Genomic DNA, 9,246 nt, shown 5'->3' with positions numbered 1-9,246 from the left:
TTAAAATTTTATTATAAAAAAAATTATAATATTACTTAAATTTTAACAACATAACATTTGATTTTTAACATAACAAAAAAAAATATATATAAATCAAATCCAATAATATTCACATATTCTATTTTACTTAACAAATAATAATAAAAAACATACATTTCATAGTAAACACCTTTTCCAAACTGCTAAAAATCTAACTTAAATTCTTTTACCCAACTTAAAAAATAACAGAAACTAATGTAAAAATAATATATATACACATATGAAAAAAAAATCTATATATACATACAGAAATAAAATTAAAAATATAAAAAATAATAAAATAATAAACAATAAATCTATATATATAGTCACAAACCACTTGTCTATACATAAAAACTAATTTAGATATACATATGTATATATATAAATCGAAATTAATATATATACACAGATACAAAAAACTAAATATATATATATACAAAAATTAAGTTATATGTATACATATATACACACCTATATATATATAGGTTAAAATTCTTAAAAACAATATTTACATTTCCCTAAAATTAAATATAAAATACAATACAGAAAACAAAGAAATAAAAATAAAAAAGGGTTTTTTCATTAGTGTACAACAAAAACAATTATATTACAAAAAATGTGCAAAAAAACACAATTTTAAAAATATACACATTTGAAAATATATTTACAAAAATTCATACATATTTTTAATTAAATTATAATAGATATATTAATGATTCAACTTTCTATATTTAGATTTGTATAACAATTTTTTATGACTAATTGATATGGTATTAATGAGTAAGCCTACTAATTAACAAAATTTATATATTAATAATTAAAAAACATAATAAGATTCTAATTATAAACAATAATATTTAAAATATACAGATGTAATATTTTAAATATAAGATAAAAAAAATAATTAACGATTAAAAATAATAAACAGTTTTAAATTAATAATAAAAAGTGAAAAAAATACATTAAAAAATAAACAAAAACAACCCATCAAGTTTAACAAAAACATATATAAATTAAAAAAAAAATACTAAAAACAAATAAACAATATTAAAAAAATATTACAACACGATACACAACAAAACATAATAAAAAAACCACAAAACAACAAAAGAAAAAAAAAACAACTAACAAAGATAAAAATACCAAAGAAAGGACATTTATAGATGGAGCATGAATAATTCTTACACCGAAAAAATACATTAAAAAAATAAACAAAAACAACCCATCAAGATTAACAAAAACATATATAAATTTTTTTTAAAAAAAACACTAAAAATAAATAAACAATATTAAAAAAATATTACAATACGATACACAACAAAACATAATAAGAAACACCACAAAAAAAAAATAACTAACAAAGATAAAAATACCAAAAAAAAAGGACATTTATAGATGGAGCATGAATAATTCTTCCACCAAAAAAATACATTAAAAAAATAAACAAAAACAACCCATCAAGTTTAACAAAAACATATATAAATTTAAAAAAAAAAAAACACTAAAAACATATAAGCAATATTAAAAAAATATTACAATACCATACACAACAAAACATAATAAGAAAATAGTTATACAAATCTAAATATAGAAAGTTGAATCATTAATATATCTATTATAATTTAATTAAGAATTTGTATGAAATTTTGTAAATATGTTTTTAAATATGTGCATTTTTAAAATTGTGTTTTTTTGCACATTTTTTGTAATTATTTAAAAAATGTATACATTTATGTAAAATGCCCAAATAAAAATACACACTAATTTATACACACACGTATATATACATAATAACTTCTTTAAAAACAATATCTACATATCCCTAAAATCAAATCTGAAACACACAAAAAAAAAAAAAAACAAACAAACAAAAAAAATCAAAATACTTACCTGCAAATGGAAACGTACGAGACGAGTGGTCTTCAACCGAAGAAGGGTGATGCGTCGCTGGAGTACACCTGTGTGCGACCGGGTTCGAAGAAACAAAGAAGAGAGGGAGTTTAGGGATTTCAAATAAAAAAAAAAAAATTGAGGAAAAAAGAAAGTGAAGAAAATGAGCTGGGAGGATATATATATACTATTATTAGCGGCAAAAACCACCGCTATTGCCCCGTCGCTAATAATAAAAATAATAATTTATTTATTTTTTATTTTTTAATTATTATTAGCGGCGAGGCCCTGCCGCTAATACTTTTGAACTTAACAGGCAAGAATTTTCTCGCTCATTTATTAGCGGTCAATATTAGCAGCGGGAAATAGAGGCAAAGCCCGCCACTAATACTTTAAAAATAAATACATAGTATTAGCGCGAGATCTGGGTTCTGCCGCTAATACTACCCTTATTAGCGACAAATTTTACCTGTCACTAATAAATTTGCCACTATTGACGAATATTGTTGTAGTGACATGTGAGACTTACTTTGGGTAATTGGGTTCGCAACATCCGACCTCGAACAAAATAGTTAAGAGCTCGAAAATTGTAGAATTGATGGAAAATTGTAAGGGTAAAAACTAATTTCAGGGGTATAAAAATAATTATGCTTGATAAATATAGAAAAGCTAATGAAATAATGTGGCAGAAACAGTATGAAATGCACCATTTCATCAAAAGAGAACAGAGAAGAATCGAAACAGAGCTTAGAAAGCTTAGAAAATGGAGCAGAGCTTAGAAAGCTTAGAAAATGGAGCAGAGCTCGATGAAATTAAGAGAGGTTTGCAGAGCTCGCATAACAGAAGAAAACAGGAAAGTGCGCGAAGATATGAGAGAAACAAGTCCACGTGGACCAATCCAAATGAGAGAAAGAGAGTGGTTTAATGACCATATCACCTATTAATAGGAGACCCCCATCGTTCAAAAATGGCACAGATTCTTGGCCACACCAGAGCTGTCAAAATACATCCTCAAATTATTCTCAGATCGAGAAAAGAGAGGTATAGAGAAAGATTAGCAAGAGATATAGGGAATTGTGTAAATTGGCAAAACATTGTAATTTGATTGGATCAAACCCTAGTGTAAAGAGTTTCATGTTCTAATACGAATTTATTGTTGAGTTAATTTTCACATCAACAACACCCATCACTGAAGCTTTAGGACATTTTACAAGGAGTTTTTTAGCAACAGGGGATGGGGATGAGGAAGAACGAGTAATTACTATTAGATAGGGGTGTTTGTAGTGCGGGTGGTGTGATTTTTGGCCATTTTTAAACTAACCCACACATGCAGTTTTTTTAATAATCCAAACTGCACCCGCACTGCGAAACTAAAAAACTGCAGAAACCGCACCACAAAAAATAGTGCGGTGCGGTGCGGTTTTTGCGATTTCGACTATCACCAATAATTAAACTATTACAAATACAACAAAGCATGAGCAACACTTTTCAAAAATACCATAAGGCTTGAAAATAATTATGAAAATAAATTAACTTTCAATAATATAATAATTAGTAGGCTTTGGGTTGAACATTCACATATTAGACCTAAATAAATATAAAAATTAGTATTTTTATAATGTGCGGTGTTGTGCGGATTGAACCGCATATTAACAATTCAAAACCGCAAACTGCACCGTACCGCGCAGTTTAGGAAAAATTCAAACATCGACCGCACCGTATCGCAAATAATTTCAAACCGCAATTTTTTTGTGGTGCGGTGCAGTACGGCTAGTTTAAGCAGTTTGAACGGTTTAATGAACATCCATACTATTAAGGAGTTATTTATACAAATAAAAAAATTAAAAATTAAAAGGAGAAAAAAGTTGAAAAAATGAAAAAATAGACGATGAGAAAGCTATTTCACACATATATAAACTAAAAATTAATGCATCCAACATACTATTTAAACATTGTTTTTGGTGCATGAAATTATTTTAAATTTCTTAAAAATTTATAAAATGTCTCATAGATATAACTACAATTTACACTATCATATATAAAAAAAATTAAATTAAAACTATTTGAAAATTGAAAACCAGAAAATGTACATCCATACACATAATTTTTTTAAGGTGTTTGCACTGTAAGATTTCTCAATTTCCAAAATAAAAATAAGTTTAGAATCGAAAACATGGAGCAAGCCAGCTCTGCAGTAGAGGTTAGGTCGGTATGGTGGCCCATTCCTATCCGTTGGATTGCTGTGACTCTGTCTGATCAGACGGTAGGAACATCATAAGTCTGTGATCAAAAAGTTGGAGTTCGGAGCTGGAGCTGGAAATTGTGGTGAGTGTTAGATTTAGAAAGAAGAAAGATGCACCTAAGCCAGAACGAAGGGATTGAGGGGAAAACATTTGTTGTGACTGGGGGTTTGGGCTTTGTGGGTTCAGCTCTCTGCTTAGATCTCCTTCGCCGAGGTGCTCGCCAGGTCCGAGCTTTCGATTTTCGATCCCAATCTCAATTCTCTGAACATCTTCACCAACATGGAGCACAATGCATCCAAGGTAACTCATTTTCCATTCCTTCTACTTTTGAAAGATTTAAAATTTTTATTTATTATTATTATTTTTAAGTTTACTCCCAATCCATCGGATCGATCATTGGCCAATTTTGTTTATCTATGTCTAGCTTTACTTTTTTATAATTTGCATCAACAGAATTAGGGTTTGTTGTAGAAGAATAATACCCAATTTTATTAAATACTAAACAGTTTACTTTTTCTCTTTGGTTGTTGGTTAAGTTCAGTACTGAAGAAGTAGACACTATGGAATAACAAGAACACTCAATTCTTATTGCTTTCACCTTTTGATTTGACCCCTTTTATTAAGATTGATCATTGACAAAAGTCTCGGTTTCAATTTGTATCAACAAAATTAGGGTGTGCAGTATTGAGTTTTATTTCTATGCAAATGTAGAGCCATGAGCAGATTGAGTAGTTTATATTTGTTTTTTCTTTTATCTATCTTTAGTTAAGTTTAGCATTTCAAAAAAGTAGGCACTTGGGTAGAAAACAAGATACCCAATTCTTATTTATTCTCTTTTGATAAAAATGATAGGAGATGTCACCCAAAAAAATGATGTGGAGAAGGTTCTACGCGGTGCCGATTGTGTGTTCCACCTTGCTTCATTTGGTATGTCTGGGAAGGAAATGCTGCAATTTGGTCGTGTGGATGATGTTAACATTAATGGAACATGCCACATTTTAGACGCATGCCTTAACCTGGGAATTCAAAGGCTTATCTATGTTAGCACTTATAACGTTGTATTTGGTGGAAAGGAAATTGTCAATGGCAATGAGGTCTTACCCTATTTTCCTATTGATGACCATGTCGATCCGTATGGTCGTAGCAAATCGCTCGCCGAGCAGTTGGTTCTCAAGAACAATGGTCGCCCTTTAAAGTAAGTACTTTGTAATTCTAATTCTTATTCTTACGATTTTGAGTTTATAGTTGAAGGGTTTGAGGAACTCTTTTGTCTATGCACTTTACAGAAAAAAGACTGGAAAATGTCTTCACACCTGTGCCATTCGTCCAGCTGCAATTTATGGACCTGGTGAGGAAAGGCACTTCCCAAGGATAGTGTCCCTTGCAAAGCTAGGCCTGCTGCCATTTAAAATTGGGGATCCAAGCGTGAAGACAGACTGGATTTATATTGATAATCTAGTACTCGCTCTAATATTGGCAAGCATGGGGCTTCTGGATGACATTCCTGAGAAGGAGAGACGTCTAGTAGCTGCTGGGCAGCCATATTTTGTATCTGACGGTAACAACTGCCCCTTTTTACACCTCTTTGAACTTTATGACTTGAAATAATGTTCTTCTGTTCCAAAAGATCTAATTGAACTGAACAAAGCTTTGTTGATATCTAAAAGCCAAGTACATCTGCAGGGTCTCCTGTCAACACTTTTGAGTTCATTCGACCTCTTCTTCTAGGCCTGGATTATGACCTACCAACTTCTTCTTTAGCTGTTCCGCAAGCTCTTCGCTTGGGAAAGATTTTCTGGGGTTTCTATACATTGTTATATCCATGGTTGGATCGATGGTGGCTTCCTCAACCACTGATCCTTCCTGCTGAAGTGTACAAGGTTTCTCTTCTGTCTTTGATTTTTTATTTAGATGATATAATGATAATGATTTTGTATTGCAAGATAATGATTTTGTATGTCAAACAGGTTGGTGTCACGCACAACTTCTCCTTTCTTAAAGCCAAGGAGGAACTTGGTTATGTTCCAATGGTAACACCTCGTGAAGGCATGGCTGCAACGATTTCATATTGGCGAGAAAGGAAAAGGAAAGCGCTTGATGGACCTACTATTTATGCTTGGATATTCGTTGTGATTGGAATGTGCACACTATTTTGTGCTGCCTATTTACCAGACATAGGACCTGTCCCATTTTTCAGAGCAATTAGCCTCTTCTTTTTCAGGTCAGTGTGGATGCTAAGAACGGTGTTCCTTACAGCTACAATACTACACCTTGGAGAAGCTGTATATGCATGGAATCTGGCCAATAGAGTTGACCCTCATAATGCAAGAGGATGGTTTTGGCAGACATTTGCTCTTGGGATCTTTTCATTGCGTTTACTCCTTAAAAGAGTGAAGAAGCAATCATAAAGTTAGTATCCTTACACTAATCTATTTCTATTACGTTACATAAAGAGTGGGTTTAGCCTTAGGGTCTGATTTTCATCAAGTTATTTTATTCTTTGTGACTCCATATTGTGATTGGGAAAAGACAGAGAGAACTTATAACATATAATATTTTTTTTTATATATATATAAATATCCTTTCATAATAAAAGATATTATACAGATTCTTCTCTCTCACACATTTCACCTTCCTTTTCCATCCATTTCGAGATTTTGTAATGGTCTTTTCTCCTCTGGATTGAGCATTTTTCAAGCTAAAAGATATCCACCTCAATCTTCTTTCTTTCTACTCTTTTGGGTCGATATTTTTTTTTGCTTTGTTTAGTAAACTCTTTCTCTTATTAGAGTTTTGATAGAAGAGCTCAAGATGATAACTATACTTGCTCTTTTAAGTTTTTTCTTCACCACTTTCCCCGTATATTTTCTTTTCTATTCTCCAATTCATTCTACAGTAGTTCAGTTGTAATTTATTCTCTTCACTTGTAGTAGTTGAAAGCAAAGGACCTCACCATGATTATAGGTTGGTAACAGCAAGAAAAGAACTAAGAAGTGTTTCGGTTTGTACAACCTCAGACTGCAACTCACAGAACAATCCTCCTTTCGAGGGAATGCATTGTCGATTTAGCTACTTCACTGCAATGCAATGGCGAAGATAATTACTATGTACAGAAAAAGAATAAATTAAGCATGTAGGCGAACAAGAAAAAGTTATGCTGTTGTTTTGTTATGTTTTGTTGGGATATAAATTTTGAAATTGCATTAGGTCATAGTTTCTTTCAATGTTTTCAGTCTTTTGTGTTCGAATATGTCTAAAATTAATTTTCATTGTTCTCGCTTAATTTCCAAACTTTTTAGTTAGTGATTGGTGATTTGCTCACTCTCATTCATATGTAAAATGTATATGGAGGTTTTGTTTTCCCCTCTAAATCATATGTAAAATGACTAGGTGTATTAATTCTTGAGTTGCTCTTTTTACATATTTATCAATATTTGAATATGAAATGAGACGGTCTTTCATTTTGCGTCTTCTATAAAACAAAATGAATCAACTGTTATCATTAGTAAATTTACTTGTATCTTAGATTCAAACTGAAATATATACAATACACACTCCATAAACATAAAAGGAGTGCAATGATGCACTCCTATTTATTTCAGTTTTTACAACAACTTTTTAGTTCAATTTTTATTTATGGTTGCTAATATTATAGTTATTGAAGACATTATGTAACTTTTTGAAAAATCTGGAAAAATTTAATATGCAGAAAATAATTTATTTTACGCGCGTATAAAATAAAAGTCGCGCATGTAATAGATTGCTTGAATCGTATTTTTGGCATGTTAAATATTTTTAAATTTATCAAAAGTTTACAAAATATTTTAAATAAGTACAACGTATATGATTATAAAAAAAAATAAATTAAAAAATCTTCTTAAATGTATAAATAAATAAAAGATGCATTACAGGGTGCACCTTATATTATATTATATATATTTAGAGCTAAATATGGAGTAAAACTTTGATCCTTCATACATTTTATTATACCTACTATGCAAACAATTTCTCTCTATACCACAAAGTCACTACCACCACCTCCCTAGCACCATCTCAACGCTATCATTGCCATTAATGTCGTCATATCCCCCATCACTATTGAAGCACCTATAGTTTTTTTTTTTCTTAATGTTTAAATAATTAACGTTGTACAATTGATGTCTAATGATGTTATGATTTTTTTTTTTGGCAAAATTAATGTTTTAACGATGTTATTGCAATGAATTCATGCAGTTTTTTAGAAAAGTACTATTTAACGATATATTTGTGATAGTCTGCGATAAAATTTGATTAAAAAAACTAAGCAACAACTTTTCACCTGAATGTCAATTTGAGGTGTTTGTTTGTTTTTTTTATTAATTTGGTATTTTTTTTCCTTCAAAATACTCACATGTGATGCGTATAACGATGTTTAAATAATTGATGTTGTACAAATGATGTCCAACGATGCTATGAGTTTTTCTTGGCAAAATTAATGTTTTAATGATGTTGTTGCAATGAATTCATGCAAATTTTTATTGGAAAAATAATATTTAAGTATTTAACAATATATTTGTGATAGTCTGCGAATTTTTTTGATAAAAACACTACGCGACAACTTTTCACTTGAATGTCAATTTGAGGTTTTTTTTTATTAATTTGGTATTTTTTTTCTTCTTCAAAATCCTCGCATTTACAGTGTAAATGTCTAACAGTCATTGCCACCAGACAAGTGGCCTAGTGGTACTACTTGCTTTCCTGTGACATGAGGTCATGGGTGGTTCCCTCTCGCAAGAAGTATTTAATGAATCCAAGGAGTCTTAAATGTGAACTTTTGGTGCCAGTCCATTCCTCAAACCCTCTACTTCAGGAAAAGCATTCACCACTAGTAATTTGGTGCAGTACTGGTGACACATCCCATCGTAGGTGGAGGAGACCACACAAATTGGGTTTTGGCGAAGATTCCAAGGCTAGGTTTGAGCTCTCTCGGTAACGCCTAGAGGGGGATCCACACTAATAGCTCCCTCCTCCCCTTTTTATTCCATACAAAAAAATCTAATAGTCATTGTATTAATATAGTGTATAACATTCTTTTGGAAATATATTTTGTATA

General features: G+C 30.8%; 1 protein-coding gene across 4 annotated transcripts; it reads left to right on the top strand.

The window, feature by feature from the left end:
• Positions 1 to 3,889: 3,889 nt before the first annotated feature.
• LOC115711806 (uncharacterized) lies at positions 3,890 to 7,557 on the top strand. Of its 4 annotated transcripts, none has more exons than XM_030640108.2 (6): positions 3,890 to 4,454; positions 5,007 to 5,349; positions 5,441 to 5,712; positions 5,838 to 6,034; positions 6,122 to 6,563; positions 7,085 to 7,557. In XM_030640108.2, exons 1-5 carry the CDS (start codon positions 4,265 to 4,267, stop codon positions 6,560 to 6,562), a joined length of 1,443 nt encoding a protein of 480 aa, XP_030495968.1. In that variant the 5' UTR covers positions 3,890 to 4,264; the 3' UTR covers position 6,563; positions 7,085 to 7,557. The 4 variants fall into 4 exon arrangements, with proteins under 4 accessions (XP_030495968.1, XP_060962405.1, XP_030495967.1 ...); XM_061106422.1 differs by having other exon boundaries at positions 3,924 to 4,454; positions 7,119 to 7,557; XM_030640107.2 differs by having other exon boundaries at positions 3,924 to 4,454; positions 7,088 to 7,557.
• Positions 7,558 to 9,246: the final 1,689 nt, after the last annotated feature.

Source organism: Cannabis sativa, chromosome X (assembly GCF_029168945.1).
Source record: "Cannabis sativa cultivar Pink pepper isolate KNU-18-1 chromosome X, ASM2916894v1, whole genome shotgun sequence".
NCBI classification, from domain to species: Eukaryota; Viridiplantae; Streptophyta; class Magnoliopsida; order Rosales; family Cannabaceae; genus Cannabis; species Cannabis sativa.
This window is presented reverse-complemented; position numbering and strand designations above follow the sequence as displayed.

What these genes read in the sequence shown, in the direction of transcription:
- LOC115711806 (XM_030640108.2), top strand. Translation starts at nt 4,265, where the DNA reads ATGCACCTAAGCCAGAACGAAGGGATTGAGGGGAAAACATTTGTTGTG. An exon ending in TGGAGCACAATGCATCCAAG is followed by an intron (nt 4,455 to 5,006) that starts GTAACTCATTTT and finishes TAAAAATGATAG; the next exon opens with GAGATGTCACCCAAAAAAAT. An exon ending in AACAATGGTCGCCCTTTAAA is followed by an intron (nt 5,350 to 5,440) that starts GTAAGTACTTTG and finishes TGCACTTTACAG; the next exon opens with AAAAAAGACTGGAAAATGTC.